Raw genomic sequence first — 20,077 nt, 5'->3', positions numbered from 1 at the left:
GACGTCATGTGACCCACAACACCGCAGCTTCACTCTTTGACACTTAAAGTCGTCTCTGAACATCTGGAGCAGGAGTTGTGATTGGAGTATTCGTCCCTTTGCACAATTAAAATACTTTAAACGAGCAGGAGCCCTTAAAAACGTGTGCATTTCCTGATAAAAGTGCTTTTGGATATTATATAAAATACATCCAGACATCTACAGAACACACATCGATGTATTTTGAGCCCTTAATGTCCACCGGGCTTCACTTTGAACTTAACAACTACATTGTAGATGAGACAGAAAACCAGGCGTAGTTTGCATTTTTTGTCCATTTGTTTCATGGTTTTATTATATATATATTTTTGTTGCCATCTCCAGTCGGTTGACTCCAGTCGAGTGAACCAAGAGGTTTGCGACTCTATTGTCTTCCCCGGCCCGACCGCGGCCCTCCAAAACAAAGGAAACGCACCTGACTGCAAACCGCCTCGCGCAGTTCGGAGGCCGACACCGCGACACACTCTCAAAAACTAAATATAACACTCCTTTAGGGGGGAGGGGGAGGAAGAGGGTGGCCATGGGGTGAGCCCTTGACTACCCCCTGGTGGAGAAGCGGTGCGCACACACACACACACTCCTCCGGCATCTACACAGACTGGCATCACGAGGGGTTAAAATCACTGACGTTTGTTTCTGTTCTTCTTAAAAGGGGGCGGGGGAGGAGAGGGCGGGGGGGGGGGGTAAACAAAAACACTTCTCTTTTCTTGCTTTCAGAGCTTTGACATGCCGGGGTAGACCTCAAGTGCCACCACCAAACCCAGCAGCTAGGGGAACCGGAGCTGAGGCCATGCTGGAGGGACGGCCACCCCCCTCCCCCCCGCAGCTTCAACAGCTCCCTGCCCTCCCCTCTAAAAGGCTTTAGACCCGCTATAGTCAAGAATATATATATATAAAACGGGGGAAAAGAATCATACAAAAGCTGAATCCCGTTGTTATTAAAACATTCAGGAATGCGAGAGGCAAAACCGGAAAAATAAAAAGCAAGAATGAGCAAATGATCAAACTGTTAAAGAGAAAGGGAGAAGGAGGATACGGGGGAGTAAAATGAGAAAATCACAACAGCATGATTGAGGTTGTCTGTGAAGGCCGACGCTTTGGTGACAGAACCAATGAGAACGCAAGAGACCGGTTGTGGGCGGAGCTTGTTGCCTTGGAAGCAAAGTCCGTCTCCTTATTTGCCGGCCAAGAGCTTGGTGGCGATAGCACATTCCTCGCCCATTGCAGCGATGATGGTGACCTGCAGCGGGGGGGGGGGGGGGGGGAGGGGACACACACACACACATACACACACACACACACACACACACACCACGTGTTCGAGTCAATCATCTGAAACCTTACCCCACCCACCCTACGTGTTGTGTTGGCTATAAGCGGAAAGCGAAATCAAGAATGTGCCGCATCATAATTCACATTTTCCCCCCTGGAATAATTGAACACACGCGTTCTATTAATAACTCACCACAAACTCCTCGCCGGCCTCGAACCTGCCCTCGATCTCTCGGCCGATGTCGCTGTCGGGGACGCGCAGGTCCTCCCGGATGTCCCCGGAGTCGCTCATCAGGCACATGAATCCTTCGTTGATGTTCACCAGCTGGGGAGGCGAGGAAGACTTTTACAACGTTGACGTTTTTCAAACAACAAAAACGCCTTAAAAAAAAAAGAAATTACAAAAAATCCAGCACCGACTGATTTTTGTTGTTGCTAAAATGTCTCATGAATCAAATAAAGTGACTAAACCGTGTATTTTACACACGTCCTAATTTCACAAAGCGTACGTCAACTAACCTTTTCTTTATAACCAGCAATAAGAAGTGCCGTGTACAAATGTTTGTTGTTCATTTGGGAAGACGCTGCTCAGAGTTTGAGAAGGAACAAAAAAGATGACGACCACACGGTGAATTATTACATTTCTTCACCAGAACGACTTCAAAAAACGTACAAAAAGGGATTAACAAGAAGAAAATACCCGTGAGCGGATCAAGTGGTCGCTTTTTAAACTATCCGAATATCTGGCAGCTCCTGAAATCAACGCTCGGGAGAAGCCGGCGCCGACCGGGGTCAAAGGTCACGTCCTTCCCAAGTCACCCATAAGAGAGCCGGAGGGCGGTCCGGCCTACCTGGTAATCCAGCCTCTTGATGGAGGGCACGTCCATGTTGTGGGTGGAGGGGCACATGTCCTCGTGCTTCTTGTTGGTGAAGATGTCGATACCGACCATGTTCACCTGAGAGAGGAGGGAGAGCCGTTAATCACGAGGTTCCTGAACGCAGCACACAACAAACCACGGGCAAAGTTATGAATGGAAGTGACGTTAACAGGGGTCACACGCGTGTTGACCGATGGGCGTCAACACGTGGGAGCCGGGCTCTCCAGGGGAGAGAAGAAGCTCTGCTCCTGGAGGAGGAGGAGGAGGAGGATGAGGAGGCACTGCCGCCGCTACCAGGAGCTGAGCTCTCCTCCTCCCTCCGGAGCTCCGACCGTGGGTCTGAGGCTGCAGGTGAAGCAGGGTCTGGGTCCGACCCCGGTGGACCGGTCTCTGGCAGGTCTGGGTCCGTCCCCGGTGGACCGGTCTCTGGGTCCGTCCCCGGTGGACTGGTCTCTGGGTCCGTCCCCGTTGGACTGGTCTCCGCTGGACTCTGAGCTGAAGGAGGTTCTAGTGAACTTGCATGATGTCATCTGGTTTTCACCAGAATCTGACCCAGTCGAAGAACAACTCTAAAGAACCAGACCCCCTTCTCTCTGAGAGTCTGGTGAACTGTTGGAGGTCTGTAGAGGACCAGTTCAAAAAGTTCCTCATAGAAACTTCCAAGCAGGAGCCACACAGGCAGCTCGGCTGAAACCCGAGAAGCCCAAAGCCCGAGCCGAGTCTCGGCCATCTTGAGACTCCGGTTGAGTTTTTAATTACCGAACTCCATTTAAAACTTTCTGCGCTGCCACTTAACAGCTGCTCTTATTTTGACGGCTTCACCACGATGTAGAAAAGGATCCTCTCCTCCAACTTCTTTGCTCATTTTATTTAATACATTATATGTATATCTACTATTCATTTGTTCTTTTCTTTTGCAAAGCACTTCCCCAAGATTGTTCTTCCACAAACATAAACAAGTGACAAACAAACCTCTCTTAATCCCAAATCGCCGTGGTTACCTTGGCGTGTCCGTGCTTGCCGGTCTTGGAGGTGGACATCTCTACAATTTTGCAGGGGTGACCCTTCAGCACCACGTACCCGTTCTTACGCAGGGCGGAGCACTGCATGGGGTAGGTGGCGGAGGCGCCGGACTCGCCGGACGTGAAGTCGAGATCGGCATCTGACATGGTGCGATGGGTCAGCGGCGCTGCGAGAGACAGGAAACAGAATAATATGCAATATACTGCACTTCAATCCGCACAAAAACAACAACAACAACAACATCTCACTGGGATTCAATGTGTTAAAAGTGTTGATGTTTACATGACAGCTGCAGTAATCAAAACACAGCTGGCTCTAGATATCAAAGCAAAATCTAAATCAGATCCTTGCATTCAGTCATTGGCCAATAAGGGTGGAGATAAATAAACACACAACAAAGACATGTCCATGTCCCAAAAAAACAAGTTCTGCAAACAAATATATATATTTACTCTCTCAATTTGTCCCAGTTGTTGTGGGTTAAATGCCAGTTTAATGACCCCGTCTCTCTGGGTGAAGCCTTCCCAGGGCCCCACACTGTGGACTAGATTATCGCGAGATCTGGGTAAAATCAGCCCCCTCATGATCTGCAGAATACAAAATAAAAGTCTAAATAATAAAAGTGTAACAGGAAACACGTGGGAGCAACTCACTATTCCTTTAAAATATATATATATTTCTGTTGGCAAACATTCAACTTAACTTCACCATTTTTATAAAAAAACGGAATTAGCTTGTTACTAATCAAAAAAAGCCTAAAATACATTGACGATAAAAAACTAATATTCGCTATTTGAGGGGTAGAAAAATGGGTCCTTTAACAGCTAGCGCGCGCTCGCCTGTAGTGTACAAGCACACCAGCGACAGGTTATATATATATATATATATATATATATAAACACCCATTTATATGTTTATTTAAATGATCTTAGATTTAAAAGAGTTAGGACAGGCTGACACCGTCGTGTTTTTTAATGAGCCGGCTAACCGGCGCACACACACAAACCCGTTACGTTAGCTCGCGCGCTCCTAACCGTCCGTTCAGCGCCGTCAATTAAAAAAAAAAAAAAGACGTTTTTTTTATTTAACGCTCGGCCGACAGCGGTTGGTGAGCGCGACGCCTCTCGACATTTCAAACGGTCGGATGACGTATAAACCGTTTACTTCACGTTACGAGGAAACAAGTGAATGAAGACATTAGCGGGGGGGAAATGACAAGCGTTATTCCGAGGGCCGCACGCCTCTTTTATGAAACCCGGTGGCATAACACGGGCACCGACACCCTCTGACCCAACGACGACAGGCCACCGAGAATTAGTTTTTTAAATAACCGCTACCGCGACGGCTCAGAACGCCGCGCGCGCACTTGCAGTACCTCTGAAGCCGTTAACGGTTCATCTAAAAAGCCGTCGGGCGCCCCGTTTATCCCCCCATTCAAGGCAGAAACAAGCGCCATGCCACTTACCTTCCAAGAAAAAAGACCCACAGTGCGCACGCGCGGCCAACTTTACTGGGGCATCTGTAGAAGGGAGATGAGAGGGGGGGAGGGGGGGGGCGTTCACGGGTTCCGGTGGCGACCGGGCAGAAAGGGTTGCCAGGTCTGAGGTAATGGAACATGGCAACCAGGTCAGCGGCGGCTCTCGGAGACCGAGGTTGCGTGCGCAGGTCTTTCCACGGGAGGCGAGACGCGTCTCTCGGGGGTCTCCAGGAAGAGTTGGGGGCCACCGGTCCCACCACACTTTGTGTAGAAATACTTTATTAAACATGAAGTGTCATATAAATACATAATAAACTATTCAGATTACTTATAAGTAAAAATATCTATCCCACGCAGCAGTGAAGTAAAAGTCCTGCATTTCACAATATTACTAAAGTACTAAAGTATTTGCATTTTAATATATATTTTTTAAACCCATCTGGATATAATATAATTAATATGCATTCCCAGTAACATACATTTATAAATATAGACAATATCTACAGTTTGATTTATTACATAATTCTCTTGCATTTGTTAAAAAGTGAAACTGTATATTTCCTAACCTGCATGTTTTCTATAATAATATTTTTTGGGGGGATCACCACTAAAGATGTGTACATAATGTATATTTTTGCGGGTTCCTGGCAGCATTATACTTTAATAAAATTGAGTCAAACTTATATAAAATAATGCTTAATTTAACCAGCTGGTTGGTTATAAACAAATGTTAATATGTTAGATGGATGATTCAGGGCCCCACAGTAATTAGTAAACAGGAAGGTATACTTGCATGTACTTAACTTCAATGTATGCCATTTTAGTACAAAAAGTACACTTAGTATAAGTACAACATTACACTTTAATATACTAAAGTGCAAACATAGCTTATTTCAATTTAGCACATGTATTTAAAATACACTTTGAGTGGACTAAACAATAGTGGAAAGTTAATACCTACACTTTAATTTAATAGGACATTTAATGAGGTCTGGAGGTCTATTGCTGTGTGACGTTTGAAGAGCGTTGGAATCTTCCACTATGCAGGAACCTTCGCGGGAACCTTCTCATCGGTTCCTTCACAGGGAGCACCAACACTTATTTATCAGAGAAACAAGCTTTTATATTCTGGAGCACAAACAAGTCAGAATAGGAACATTTAGTTTTGTACCTGGAGGATTAAATTAAAATGTATATTATAAATATATAATATAGAGATGTTACTTTTTCCATTCATATTGATCTTTTCCGTATAAATGAACCAGACTGTGTTTTTACTTCTTATGAGTTTAAGTGTCATTAACGATCCAGAAAAACGAGAGTGAAACAGGAAGTGATGCTGTACAAGGAGAGGACATTTATTTTGAAGAGTTTCCAACATCACAGATGTGCGTCACCAGATTGAGGTCGTCTGACTGATTCCAAGGATTCAGACACGGTGAAAACATACGCTCACATGCACGTCACACACCTGCGCGCGCGCTCACACACACACACACACACACACACACACGCTCGGAGGCCGCAGCCGTACATACGTTCACAGTCTCGATACGTACAAAAATTTGAAATACAAATTACAAATAATACCACGATAAAAACATTGTTTTTTTGTTTTGTTTTTAGAAATTCTGATAGCTATTGTTCTCTATTGTGTAGAAAGACAACTAAGCTTTAATAAGTTTTTTTGTTTGTCTTTCTCTAAAATAATCAGTAAGATATAACGAAAATTCTTACAGTATATATATATATATATATTCTTTTTTTATTCTTTTTTAATCTACAGTCTCTCACACTGACCCTCCTGACCTTTATCCCCGGGGTGCTGATTAAAGGCTTCAGATCCCACCTTCAACGGAGGATCAATGAAGAAAAGAAACTTCCGGTAAGAAGTGAACTTCTTCCTTCTCTCCATCACCGTCCCACATCGTCAGTGTTTACGGAGACCGTCGCCAACCCGGCGAAAAATAATCAATAAAAATAGAAGAACGCCATTTCGAAAGTGATGCCGAGCTCCGTCTGGAGTGTGAGCATCAACGTCAACAACAACAACAACAAAACAAACTCAAATATAAATCGAATGGTAAACTTGTAAATCATCCAGTGTACGATCTTGACTTAATCGTGAGATAAATGCTTTTCTAAAAACATTCACTTTACAGCTCAGTGTTGTGAGAGGATGAAATAAAACAACCTCAAAACTAAAGAAAACCTCCTGGGGCCTCGTCCGGACCCGTCCGCGTATTGCCGTAAAAAAGTACGATTCATAACGAGTGACGACAGGAACAACGTGTGTCACCATGCAAAGAATGCAACAACAAAAAAATGCACAACTCAATAAACAGCGATGAACTACGGAGAGAAAGAGTGAAAGTCTTCGCTCGTCACAAAAAAAAGTGCCTTCCCATCAGCGTGACTCCCCAAAAAACCTGTTATCATTATTATTTTCTTCTTTTCAGCGTCCTCGGCTGAGATATTTACAGCGTACGCACAGCGGGGGGGGGGGGGGGGGGGGGAAGAAGCTTAGAGAAACCAAACGAAGCGCGGGAAGAAAAAAAACTCCAGAAGGTTGGCAACGACAGAACTGCGCGAAGATCTTCTGTCGTCGCGTTGCTATGACGATGCGACATCTACAACCCTCTTTCAGAGCCGGGATGATACGACATGTCTGGTTTCTCTCGCTGCTTTGATGTGGTTTTTCTTTTCTTTTCTTTGGAAAAGGAGTGTTCCCACTGTGAGCGATGGCGTCATGGAGTCCTCCCGGACTGTAGGGGGCGACGACGCGCCACTACTCCTGGTGGTTTCTAGACTTCTCGAAGAAAAACATCCGACGAGCCTGAAAGGTTTTCCTACGAGATGTTAGTCTGGAGAACGTCGGTTTCGATTCAGGTGCTCTACGAGATGTTTAGAAGCCGATTTCAACATCTCAAAAAGCTTCAAGACGACGTGTGTCCACTTCTTCTTCTTTTTTTTCTTTTTCTTTTTTTCTTTCTGTAAAACTCATGAATATGAAATAAACAAAAATCTATTTTTTTTGAAGGTCTAAGAAAGTCTAAATTCTGCGTGACGACTGTACACATCCATGTTTGAGGCTCGCCAGACGGTCCGATGGGTGAAGCTCGTCATCCGCGGCCCCGTCGGTCGCTCTTCAACTGCACGACAAAGTGACCTTGAGGTCAAAGTGTTCGGCCGTGGCCTCGTGTGAGCGAAAAGGGTTCCGAAAGGGCTTTTCACCGGTTCTTTAAAAGTCCACTGGTTCCTTTAGGAACCTTTTGAAACTGACTTCAGGTGAGCACGATCCAAAGTCCTCCATTCGTCGATGCTACGTCAACAACCACTACAACACGAGAGCGGTAGAAGAGGATTTCGGGTGGCGCTCGCAGTGTGAACACCCGGTGAGGACTCACTAATGTGCTACAGAGAACGTCTCCACGGCGACCCGTCCAGGTCCAATGGGGAGGTCAGAAAAGCTCCTTTCAAAGCCTGGATCGAGATCCTGGAGATCAACCATCTGGCCAGGGAAGGTGGAGGAAGTGAAACCATCCATGAGGCCTGCAGCACCACCTACAGGCGGAGGGTATCTTTACAGGGAGGGGGGGGGGGGCTCAATCGCCCGTTCAGCAGCTCGTTGATTTCCTCCACAAACACACAACACACACACAGATTGTCCTCCGTCTCTCCTGACGTCGGGGTGATGTTCAGACTGAAGAAGAAGAAGATGAAGTTGTCGTGGGTCGGAGGAGGAAGGTTACCAGTTCATCATGGAGCTTCTGTTGAGGGTCATGAAGAAGACTTGGCTGCTGCCTCCGGAACGCACCGAGGCGAAGAAGACCTGCAGGACGAGGAGGCGTTAAAGAACCTGATGTGATCTATTTATTCATTTATTGAAAGACAGTGTAGCATCAGCTCAACAAATATTATCAAATTAAATGTAAAATATTTACAAAAACAAAAGTTTTATACTCTGAACCCTTCAAAGATGTTTAATATGTACCACCACAAAGAAAAGGACAATAATAATGCCTGGTCCAATTGAAACTTGATTTATAAGAACACAAGAAGGACATTACATTGTTGAGTTACGTTGTATCGTTACGTTGTATCGTTACGTTGTATCGTTACGTTGTTTCGTTACGTTGTTTCGTTACGTTGTATTGTTATGTTGTATTGTTACGTTGTATTGTTACTAGGGCTGTCAATCGATTAAAAAAAATTAACTAATTAATCGCACATTTTGAAATTGCGATTAATTAATTGCGATTAATCGCGATTAATCGCGCTTAAAAGTGTTTTCCTTCTTTTTAAAGACAAAACTTCACACAGAGCTGTGTTTTCAAAGAGGCTCCTACATATACAGTGCCAGCGAGGTATTTTATATCGTGGATGATAAATTGTTTCTTCAGTGAAACATCAGATTAGTAAAAAAAAAAAAGTATATTGAGACCCCATTGGTCCTGTCATCTTTACCACTGAACAGCAGAACCAGTGGCCTTGATAACTGACTGACATTCACATATGTCACGTTCACCCTCTGGAGGCTGGGGGCATTTTATACATTTTACAAAATAAATTAAATTCACCGTTTAAAGTCTTTTGCATGTGACACACCCCCACGTGTTATACATCAAACATTCCAGAACAATCTCAGCTCTGAAATGAGGCTCATTGTCCTCACGCCGTGTTCTCTGGTTCTCTGACTGACAGGTTGCTAAATGAGCCTAACCGGTGAGGTGGGAGGTCCTTTGTGATTTACTGAGTGTTCATTGGTTGTTTTTTTACCGAAATGTTGACAGACAAACGGATTGACAAATCACGGTGAAGGTTTCGTGTGAGTTCTTTCCGCGCCGCGTCCCCCGACACGTCGCCCCTCCGTTCCTCTGTGTATCAGAGGGGGAGACGGGAGGAAGGAGGAGCAGGAGGAAACCCGACTGATTCATCCACGAGTTTAACTGATTTATGATCCTTATTTTCGCGGAGAAATGATTGTTTTAAAAACGGAAACAGTGTCAAACCGTACTGCCGCGGTTTAAAAAAGAAAAAGAAAAAAAGAAAAAAATTGCGTTAATTGCGTTAAAATATTTTAGTGCGTTAACGCGGCCAAATTAATCGCATAGATTAACACGTTAACGCTGACAGCCCTAATTGTTACATTGTTTCGTTACGTTGTTTCGTTACGTTGTATTGTTACGTTGTATTGTTACGTTGTATTGTTACGTTGTATCGTTACTAGGGCTGTCAGCGTTAACGCGTTAATCTATGCGATTAATTTGGCCGCGTTAACGCACTAAAATATTTTAACGCAATTAACGCAACTTTGTTGACTTCCGGTGTGCGTTGGAGTTGTTGCACTCCTGTGAGTGTCAAGCCGCGGCAGTCCGCCTCCTTCCTCCCGTCTGCTCCTCCATATTCACAGAGAAGCAGAGGGCGACGTGTCGGTGACGCGGGGCGGAAGGTGAAGGGGACGTTTTTTTTTTTCTCCGCCCCGATGCGCGCGCACACATGCCGGCATGGAGCTCTGCGGCGCGCGGGACGGAGAGAGAAGAGTGACCGACACGTGGAGACAGAATGACATGCTGCTGTAGAGACGACCAACAACAGACGTTTAGTTTAATAAAGAACAAACACGTCTTTAAGGAAAGAACCGTACATTACTTCTGCTGTAATCTGGCGCGATAGAGAACATGACAGGGGGGCGGGGCCTCACCCTGATAGAATGGTGGGGGAAACACTGGGATGTGTCACATGCAAAAGACTTTAAAAGGTGAATTTACATGTGTTTGTAAAATCGAGAAAATGAGCCCAGACTCCAGAGGGTTAACATTACATATTTGTCAGTTTACCAAGGCCACTGGTTCTGCTGCTGTTCAGTGTTAAAGATGACAGGACCAATCTCTAATACACCTTTTCTTACTAATCTGAATGTTTCACTGAAGAAACAATTTATCATCCACAATATTAAATACCTCACTGACACTTTATAGGTAGGAGCCTCTTTGAAAACACAGCTCTGTGTGAAGTTTTGTCTTTAAAAAAGAATACAATTAAACAAGTGTCTAAAATACACGCTGTCTGGAGGGATTACTCGTTCATTTAGAAGATTTAGTCTTTCGAAGAAAAATACCCTTTTAATCGCGATTAATCGCGATTAATTAATCGCAATTTCAAAATGTGCGATTAATTAGTTAATTTTTTTTAATCGATTGACAGCCCTAATCGTTACGTTGTTTCGTTACGTTGTTTCGTTACGTTGTATTGTTACGTTGTATCGTTACGTTGTATCTTTACATTGCATCTTTACGTTGCATCGTCACGTTTTAATCGTCACGTCACTCCGTCACGTCACTCCGTCACGTCACTTTCTTTCGTCACTTCCTTCATTGAAGGAAATCCCTGAAGTTGTCCGTGTCTTAAAGGGACAGACGCGTCCAGGTGTCTCAGACTCACCTTGTCGTTCCTCTCCGACAGGAACTTCAGTCGCTGAGCTCGCTTGTGCATGAAAACTCCGTCGAGGTGTCCCGTCTCCACGGAGCGGATCTCAATGGCCTTCTCTCCCCAGCCCATGATCTGGTTGGAGTGGATGTAGGCTGCAGGGACAGGAAAGGGCACACACACACACACACACACACACACAGGCCCGCGCGCACACACACACACACACACACACACACACAGAGGGGGATTGGACAGGAGAAGACTCAGCACCAGTCTCACACCCAAGCCAGTCACACCTCCAGGGAGATTATTGCAGCAGTTTCTGACTGAATTGAACGATCGCGACCTCTGAACTCTTGGAGTCAGGACGGCGTGGACAGGAAGCTCGCCGGGTTTCTGTTGGATGCGGCCATTGACTGACAGCGGTTTGAGCCCCAGCTTCAAATAAAGTTTTTTAGGAGAGTAAATGGGGAGTGGTGGGGGGGCGTGGGGCATGGAAGGGGGGGAGGGGGCGAGGCCGGGCTTGGCTGTGAGAAACTCTGGTCTCTGGGTCGTGAAATAATTAATAAAACACACACACACACATGTTAACAGGAGATGGTGCATGACACACAGCAAACACACAACCAATCAATCAGGATATTGATAACGCCGACACGGAGGACCGAGAGGAGGATGGAGAACACACCTCACGCCTCACGGAGGCTTCGGTCGGCTCGGATCACGAGATCCGAGGTCCATCCGTGGTCTGCTCGAGCTCCTGGCGTTAACTGAGATACACGCCAATTTATTCTTGGTTATTATAATTTTTTTGATAAGTTGTTTTAGAGCTCACGCAATCAAGGATGAACGCGAAGGATATTAAAACAAATATTCATAAAGAACAAGCAAACACACACACACAACATAGACACATACAGGACTGTCTTAGAAAATTAGAATATTGTGATGAAGTTCTTTATTTTCTGTAATGCAATTAAATAAACAAAAATGTCATGCATTCTGGATTCATTACAAATCAACTGAAATATTGCAAGCCTTTTATTCTTTTAATATTGCTGATTATGGCTTACAGCTTAAGAAAACTCAAATATCCTATCTCTAAATATTAGAATATCATGAAAAAGTATACTAGTAGGGTATTAAACAAATCACTTGAATTGTCTAATTAACTCGAAACACCTGCAAGGGTTTCCTGAGCCTTGACAAACACTCAGCTGTTATAAATCTTTTTTTTAACTTGGTCTGAGGAAATATTAAAATTTTATGAGATAGGATTTTACAGTTTTCTTAAGCTGTAAGCCATAATCAGCAATATTAAAAGAATAAAAGGCTTGCAATATTTCAGTTGATTTGTAATGAATCCAGAATGCATGACATTTTTGTTTTTTTAATTGCATTACAGAAAATAAAGAACTTTATCACAATATTCTAATTTTCTGAGACAGTCCTGTATTGTATTTAAAAAAAGATGCTGTGTGCGTGTGTGTGTGTGTGTGTGATCAGCTCATGCAGGTTGATGGATGTTCAACACGTTCACATTCAAGAGATATTCTGAGTTGTTGGTTTGTAAATATTTGGTCGACTCACCTGTTAGAAGTGATGAGAACATAAGAGAGAAACTCTCCACTCGTCACTGCTTCATGAGAACGCCTTCTCTATAATCTTTAATATCTTTTTAATTCAATCATAGCTCACTCTGAAGTCACATTTCATAAGCGCAATAAAGTGAATCTTATTTTGTATTTATTTATTTGAAAATAAGGAATAAACTCAAATTTAGCTTTTGTTCAATGTGATTTTGCACGCTTTTTTCATGTGATGATTGGTACACCAATATATATATATATATATATATATATATTATAAAATATACATTAGATATATATATATATATATATTAAAATATACATTAAAGATATATATATATATATTTAATTACACACATGAGTCGTTGAGGTATTCTAAAGTTACATTTGGGACGTGTTTTATGCACTTATGTCATTTTATTTACGTCATACTAAGAGTTGTGAAAAATGTATTTAACATGTATATATATATATATGTATATATATATATACATATATATATTAAATTCATGTAACAATGTGGCATAACATGATTTTAAAGATCTCTGTTCTTTGTCACCTTTTTTCTCCTTTGTTTGATATTTGTTGTCATGATGAGCATTCTATAAAAAACACAAATATCGGCCAATATTATATATGTTTTGCTAATAACTATGATAATATCGTGTGATATTATTCCCCCTTCATTTACCAAAATAAAAGCCCCGAGCAGGTTCTTGGTTGTTTCATGAAGCAGTGATCGGTTCAGTTTCCGTATGTTTTCATCACGTCGCCAAATAATACTTCAACAGTCTGTTCAACCACCCAAAAAACCCTGTGGCACTCCTGTGGAGCAGGTCATGACACAGGCGAGGCCGGCTTCTCGTTTAGAGGAGTGACTGAAAGCAGGAGGCAGGAGGAGAGAGAGTTGCTTTGAACGGAGGAGGTGGAGGAGTGAGGGTGAAAAGATGATCGGCCCACACCGCGTACAGAAGGTCAGAGGTCAGGGGGGGTCAGGGGGAGAAGCGAGCTGATTGGTTGACGTACCGACGGAGGTGGGCATCTCGCCCCACTGCAGCACCACATCTTTGGTGATGCGTCCGTAGGTGTTGACGTAGACGCCCTCGTCCTCGTAGCACAGCAGCATCTCCATGCCGTCCGTCTTGGGCAGAACCACGATGGCGTGCGGGGTCACCTGACCCTGAATCTGCCGGGGCGACACACGGGAGGGGGGGGGGGGGTTGGAGGGGGGTTTGGGCAGGTGGATCAGGAGCTGCCGTGAGTTTACAGGTGGCCGGGAGGTGTGGGGGGGGGTTGGGTCTGGACCCTCCCACCCTGCTGCCCCCCCCCCCCACCTCCCTAACCCTCCCCCACCGGCCCCACCCTGAGAAGAAACTGCTGCAACAATGGAGTCTCCCGCCACGCGGCGTGATTCACGACTGCCAGAAGCAGCGTGAGGCGCTGTGGTCACATCTCCACCATCCATCACTTACTGGGGTCAGAGCAGGCTTCATTCACATATTCATTTACTGACTCAATCCATCACTCATTAAGGCAGCCGATCAATAACCGTCTCATCAATCCATCACTCATCAAGGCAGCCGATCAATAACCTTCTCATCCATTCATTCACTCATCAAGGCAGCCGATCAATAACCTTCTCATCAATCCATCACTCATCAAGGCAGCCGATCAATAACCTTCTCATCAATCCATCACTCATCAAGGCAGCCGATCGATAACCTTCTCATCAATCCATCACTCATCAAGGCAGCCGATCAATAACCTTCTCATCCATGCATTCACTACAACATTCGAACAGTAAGAGAGCCAATCAATAATGTTCTCATCAATTCACTAATCAAGGTTGCGGATCAATAATTTTCTCATCAATTCACTAATCAGGGCCGCCAATCAATACTTTTTCATCCATTCACTCGTTCATTAAGGATGCCGATCAATAACGTTCTCATCCATTCGTTCCCTCACTCATTCAAACATTGACAGAACCAATCAATATTGTTCTCATTCACTCGTCAAGGCCGCCGATCAATACTCTTTCATCCACTCACTCGTTCATTACGTCTCGTTTAAAACGTAAATATTAAAGTAACATGTTCTGATGATATAGAAAAACACACACACACACACACACACACGCACACGCACACACACACACACACACGCACACACGCACACACACACACACACGCACATGCACACACACACACACGCACACACACACGCACACACACACACACACACACACACACACACACACACACACACACGCACACACGCACGCACACGCACACATACATGTGAGGGGATGTAGATGTCGTAGGGGTTCCCAGAGTCCACGTCGATGACGTGGAAGCCGACGCTGGAGCCGTAGATGACCTTTAACCTCTGGCCCTCCTCCACGGTGAGGTCCACCAGATGGGGGCGGTGCTGCAGCTCCGTGAACGACTGAGGACGGACAGCGCCGTGAATACACACTCTGAGGTCAACAACGGTTGTTGTTGTTGTTGTTGTTTACATCTCGTCAACACTCGGGGTCTCACCTTGAAGGCCATGAACTTGTGGTAGGGTTTCGGCGCCCAGGCGTAGATCTCCACGGCGTTCTTCAGAGCGATCACCAAAAATTTGATCCTCTCGTACTTCACTGCAGGAGGAGAGCGAACTTCATCAGATTACGCTCGACCACAAATAAAACAGACGTGTGTTGCTTTGTAAACTTTAAATTTGGTAGAAATAACATTTAATCAAAATATACAGAGAGGAAATCAACCGCAGCCCAAACCCCAACTCTGTGTCCCCACGCTGTAGCTGAGTCCCCACAATGCGTGTGTGTGAACATGTTTAGGTCCCCGTAACGCACATAAACAAGTGTCCTTACCGACTTTGTAGTGCACGCAGCCCTCCAGCTCCCCCACGGTGATCCAGCCTTGTTTCTTCTCCACCTCGGGGTCGTTGTGTAATATCCGGTTCCTCAGCCAGGACAGGTAGTAAACACGCAGCTTGTTCTTCTTCCCTGGTGGGAAGGAAAGGAACGACATCGAGTCTGAAACACTCGGCTTCACGCTGCAGGGCCGCCGCTCAGCGGAGTGACTGATTGTTTACATAAAAGTATAATAGGTACCTCTGAGTTAAAAGTACAATAGGTACCTCTGAGTTAAAAGTACAATATGTACTTCTGAGGTGAAGAACAGTAAAAAGTACAATATGTACCTCTGAGTTAAAAGTACAATATGTACTTCTGAGGTGAAGAACAGTAAAAAGTACAATATGTACCTCTGAGTTAAAAGTACAATAGGTACCTCTTAGATGTAGTACAGTAAAAGGTACAATATGTACCTCTGAGGTGAAGTACAGTAAAAAGTACAATATGTACTTCTGAGATTCAGTCGAGTTAAAAGTACAATATGTACCTCTGAGTTAAAAGTACAATATGTATCTCTGGGTTAAAAGTACAATAGGTACCTCTTAGCTGTAGTACAGTAAAAACAACAATATGTACCTCTGAGATGTATGAAGTTGCATAGAATGTGAAGGACAAGTAGCTGGCCTGAAGCGCAGTACTCGGTGTACCTGGGACTCACCTGAGATGGTGACCAGCACGTTGAGCCCCTCCAGGACGTCCATCTGCTGGAAGCGCCGCCGGTTGATGAGGTTGTAAACTTTTCCCTGACCGCTTCGGTCCAGCAGCATCAGGCCGTTCTCCGTCCCCACCAGCAGGTTCACTCCTACACACACACACACACGTGTTTATTTAACCCACGCCGTGGGGACACACTGATGATACCTGCGCTGTGAGGACCCCTCACCCCACAGAGCCGCACACAGGATCTCAGAGTTGAAGCGCTTCTTGTATTTGCGTATCTCGGGCGTGTCGCTGTGCGGCCGGATGTTGGTCGGGTTCACGTTGACCACGGAGATCTTCCTCGCCTCGTTGAGCCCCGCCTGCTCCTGGTCGTGCTCGTGCTTCAGCAGCTCGTCGGTCAACAGCGCTGCGGCACAACAATGGTGTGAATAGAAGGTTTTCAGCAGGTGAATTATAAAGAGAGAAGATTTTTTATTTTTTATTTCAAGTCTCTAAGAGGAACTTTCAGGTGTTGATTCTGGCGCTCCCTGTGGACAAAGGCGGTAGTGTTTTACTGCAGCGGGGTCTGATACAATACTAACAATTTAGCTCAACATGAAGTAATGTCTTTATCTAAAAAGGTAGATTATTTACTTCTGAGATGTGGTGGAACACAAGTTTACAGTTGCATAACATGGAAATAGAAGTTACTTTAATTTATACTGCAGTATTGATGTATTTATTTAGATTTATGTATACAGGACTGTCTCAGAAAATTAGAATATTGTGATAAAGTTCTTTATTTTCTGTAATGCAATTAAAAAAACAAAAATGTCATGCATTCTGGATTCATTACAAATCAACTGAAATATTGCAAGCCTTTTATTCTTTTAATATTGCTGATTATGGCTTACAGCTTAAGAAAACTCTAAAATCCTATCTCATAAAATTTTAATATTTCCTCAGACCAAGTAAATAAAAAGATTTATAACAGCTGAGTGTTTGTCAAGGCTCAGGAAACCCTTGCAGGTGTTTCGAGTTAATTAGACAATTCAAGTGATTTGTTTAATACCCTACTAGTATACTTTTTCATGATATTCTAATATTTAGAGATAGGATATTTGAGTTTTCTTAAGCTGTAAGCCATAATCAGCAATAAATCAGAATAAAAGGCTTGCAATATTTCAGTTGATTTGTAATGAATCCAGAATGCATGACATTTTTGTTTTTTTAATTGCATTACAGAAAATAAAGAACTTCATCACAATATTCTAATTTTCTGAGACAGTCCTGTATATAAATATATATATATTTATTCCACCACCGCTTTCAGGAAGCATAGCAACCTGAGATAACAGGAAGTTGAGTCCTTCCACGAGGTGTGGAGTTTAAATTTAAATTTATAATAATTATAATAATAGTACAATTAAAAAATATATTATATTAATAGTGAATAAATACAAAAAATACACGAAAAAATACAATACAAATAAATACCATAATAATAAATAATAACATAAAAATAAATATATTTATAATAATAGTAATTATAAAAATAATAAAAAACATCTTAAATATATAATAATACTTTTGAACAACTATTTGCCGTATGTCTTTAAATAGAGATCATCTAAATTTTGAGCTGCAGAATGTGGTTTTCCTTCAGCCCTTCATATTCATGCCGTGAGGTTCCAGGTTCAGGTGAGTCAAACCTACCTGAGGCCGAGATGTTGTCGTCGTGGTCGTCGTCCGTCGAGGACGTCCCGTACACCCTGGGATCCACGAAGGGAGTGAAGGAAGACTTGGAGCCTCCGCTGCCTCCCATCGCGTACTGCAGACACAGATCACAGAACTCAGATCACAGATCTCAGATCACAGATCACAGATCACAGTTGGCCACATTCGTTAATTTTGAGAAGAAACAGGAAAACTGTTGAAATAAAAACAAAAACATCGACGCGTTCGCCACTTTTTTAGTTTCTTTCTTGAGTCTCGATGATGAAAAAAAACTTTGGGGATCTGGACCAGAAGCTGGGAAACGGAGAGAGGGAAGTGTGTGTGTGTGTGTAGGGGTGGGGTGTAGGGGGGGATAACGAGCGAAGCAAGGGAGGGAAGAAGTCCATGTTTGTTCCCACCCTGATAGAGACTCAGTTGGTGAAGGTGTGGGCTGTGACTGGTGGGGGGGGGGGGGACAGGTGACAGGGTGCTGGTCTATCACGATCAGGCATGGAGTTGGGTGGGGGGTTGCGGGGAGGGGCAAACAATTGGGTGCCGCTCCACCTACTTGGGCGTCGCCCGGGGAGACCAGGGGGGAGGGGCTTTGCTGCAGCAGATCGGGGAGATTGCCGTCGGCGGGGAAGAGATTGGCGTGGTTGCCGGGGAAGCCGTTGCTGGCGGCGGAGCTCCGCCTCCGTCTGCCGTGCTTCTGGAAATAGAGAGAGAGGGGCGGGGCTACTGTGCAGCGGGGCTGTGATTGACAGGAGAGAGGAACTGGGAGCCGGTCGACACGGAACCCACGGGCTCGGAGAACTCGGATGTGAAAAACGATGTTTGTGCATCAGCTCCTCGATTCGGATCTGCTCCAAAATGTAAAAGCCTCTCTCTTGGCGAATTTGAGACGAGACGGAAAATGAAGAAATTCGCAAAAGAAAATAGAAAATTAGAAAATATATTTTCTCTCTCTTAATATTTTTTTGTGTACATGCACAGTATATATATATATATATATATGTATATATATGTTAAGTACATGCATGTATACTGTATACAGTATATATATATAAATCTAGAGACACCATTTGCTAAAGTATTAATACTATTATTAATGCTATTATTGCCTTGTTTTTAGGTCTTATGTAATTGGACTGTTCTATTTTGTAAAAAATATTTTTTTTAAAGCTAAAAGTAATACCAAATTAATTGAACAACTCACTGTCAACGCAGTTTGGAAATAAGCAAATAAAAATACATAAACAAAATCAGATAATTCAACCGAGCAACACAGTGTTGACATCCAGCCGGATGGTCAACCGACCAATCAGAAGTCCAGAATCTTTTACCGGACAGGCGAACATGCAACCAGTTAAACCGGTCGAGGGGTCAAAGGTCAGACTCACCTCACGCATCCTCAAGGTGCCGTCCTGGGAGCTGTTCCCGTACGAGTCGTCGTGGCCGTCGCCGTGACCTCCCAACACGCCGAAGGATTCGGCGCCGTGACTCGCTGCCGGCCTGAAGGAGAGACGACAGTTCATCCCAAAACACCGGGAAGCCGGTTGGGGATCAACCCAAGCCTGTGTGTGTGTGTGTGTGTAACACTCACATGATGCGCGGTATGTCGCTGACGGCCACGCTGCCGTCGTTGGCCCCGCCCTCTCCCTCCTCGTCCTCGCTGCTGTGCGAGTCCTCGCTGGAGGACGAGTAGTCCGTGACCTTGACAGGCAGCCGGCTGGCCTCCTCGCCCTGCCGCAGCTCCCGCAGCTCCTTGGCCAAAGCCGTCAGGTCCTGGGAGGGCGGAGGAGACCACCACGGGGTCACAGACAGGCCTCTGCTGAACCAGGGGGTCTTTTTGTTGTTGTTGTTGTTGTTTACTTGCATGCAAAATAAATAAATTTTGCCACACAAGCTTTACAAATAAATGTGTCGGTCTCTCAATACACAATTTATATTATTATGTTGTATCAATACTGTACACAACAGTGTTATATTTTATTCTTTTTAAATATTTAGTTTAAATCAATCTTTTTTGATAAATTATATATTGTATTTCATTTTATATATATCGTATTTCATTCTATTCATAATTATT

The 20,077-nt window shown here is 44.1% G+C and overlaps 2 protein-coding genes across 18 annotated transcripts in view; both read right to left on the bottom strand.

Moving 5' to 3' along the window:
* Window positions 1-299: 299 nt before the first annotated feature.
* eif5a (eukaryotic translation initiation factor 5A) lies at window positions 300-4,656 on the bottom strand. Of its 3 annotated transcripts, none has more exons than XM_056434191.1 (4): window positions 3,191-4,656; window positions 2,163-2,267; window positions 1,505-1,636; window positions 300-1,279 (listed from the first exon to the last, which is right to left on the bottom strand). In XM_056434191.1, exons 1-4 carry the CDS (start codon window positions 3,356-3,358, stop codon window positions 1,214-1,216), a joined length of 471 nt encoding a protein of 156 aa, XP_056290166.1. In that variant the 5' UTR covers window positions 3,359-4,656; the 3' UTR covers window positions 300-1,213. The 3 variants fall into 3 exon arrangements, 1 of the variants encoding a protein (XP_056290166.1); XR_008834070.1 differs by lacking the exon at window positions 300-1,279 and adding an exon at window positions 1,831-1,895 and having other exon boundaries at window positions 1,549-1,636; window positions 2,012-2,684; window positions 3,191-3,799; XR_008834069.1 differs by lacking the exon at window positions 300-1,279 and having other exon boundaries at window positions 1,549-1,636; window positions 1,831-2,684.
* A 1,367-nt stretch (window positions 4,657-6,023) lies between these two features.
* The window catches only part of tnikb (TRAF2 and NCK interacting kinase b), a 39,629-nt gene continuing 25,575 nt past the window's right edge, over window positions 6,024-20,077 (bottom strand). For 10 of the 15 annotated variants that reach the window (XM_056433592.1, XM_056433593.1, XM_056433599.1 and 7 more), the window contains 12 exons: window positions 19,592-19,773; window positions 19,389-19,500; window positions 18,557-18,697; window positions 17,989-18,103; window positions 16,517-16,699; window positions 16,292-16,435; window positions 15,589-15,723; window positions 15,254-15,354; window positions 15,009-15,158; window positions 13,737-13,896; window positions 11,134-11,273; window positions 6,024-8,521 (listed from right to left, as the gene is read on the bottom strand). In XM_056433592.1, the coding sequence (XP_056289567.1) occupies window positions 8,438-8,521; window positions 11,134-11,273; window positions 13,737-13,896; window positions 15,009-15,158; window positions 15,254-15,354; window positions 15,589-15,723; window positions 16,292-16,435; window positions 16,517-16,699; window positions 17,989-18,103; window positions 18,557-18,697; window positions 19,389-19,500; window positions 19,592-19,773 (1,647 nt within the window). In that variant the 3' untranslated portion in view covers window positions 6,024-8,437. Of the gene's footprint in view, window positions 8,522-11,133; window positions 11,274-13,736; window positions 13,897-15,008; window positions 15,159-15,253; window positions 15,355-15,588; window positions 15,724-16,291; window positions 16,436-16,516; window positions 16,700-17,988; window positions 18,104-18,556; window positions 18,698-19,388; window positions 19,501-19,591; window positions 19,774-20,077 lie in introns of those variants that run through there. The other 5 variants (XM_056433596.1, XM_056433597.1, XM_056433598.1 and 2 more) reach the window with 3 other exon arrangements.

The sequence above is a fragment of the Pseudoliparis swirei genome, chromosome 16 (genome assembly GCF_029220125.1).
Source record: "Pseudoliparis swirei isolate HS2019 ecotype Mariana Trench chromosome 16, NWPU_hadal_v1, whole genome shotgun sequence".
Taxonomy (NCBI): Eukaryota; Metazoa; Chordata; class Actinopteri; order Perciformes; family Liparidae; genus Pseudoliparis; species Pseudoliparis swirei.
This window is presented reverse-complemented; position numbering and strand designations above follow the sequence as displayed.

What these genes read in the sequence shown, in the direction of transcription:
- eif5a (XM_056434191.1), bottom strand. Translation starts at nt 3,358, where the DNA reads ATGTCAGATGCCGATCTCGACTTCACGTCCGGCGAGTCCGGCGCCTCC. An exon ending in GCAAGCACGGACACGCCAAG is followed by an intron (nt 2,268 to 3,190) that starts GTAACCACGGCG and finishes CTCCTCTCTCAG; the next exon opens with GTGAACATGGTCGGTATCGA. An exon ending in AGGCCGGCGAGGAGTTTGTG is followed by an intron (nt 1,280 to 1,504) that starts GTGAGTTATTAA and finishes CCCCCGCTGCAG; the next exon opens with GTCACCATCATCGCTGCAAT.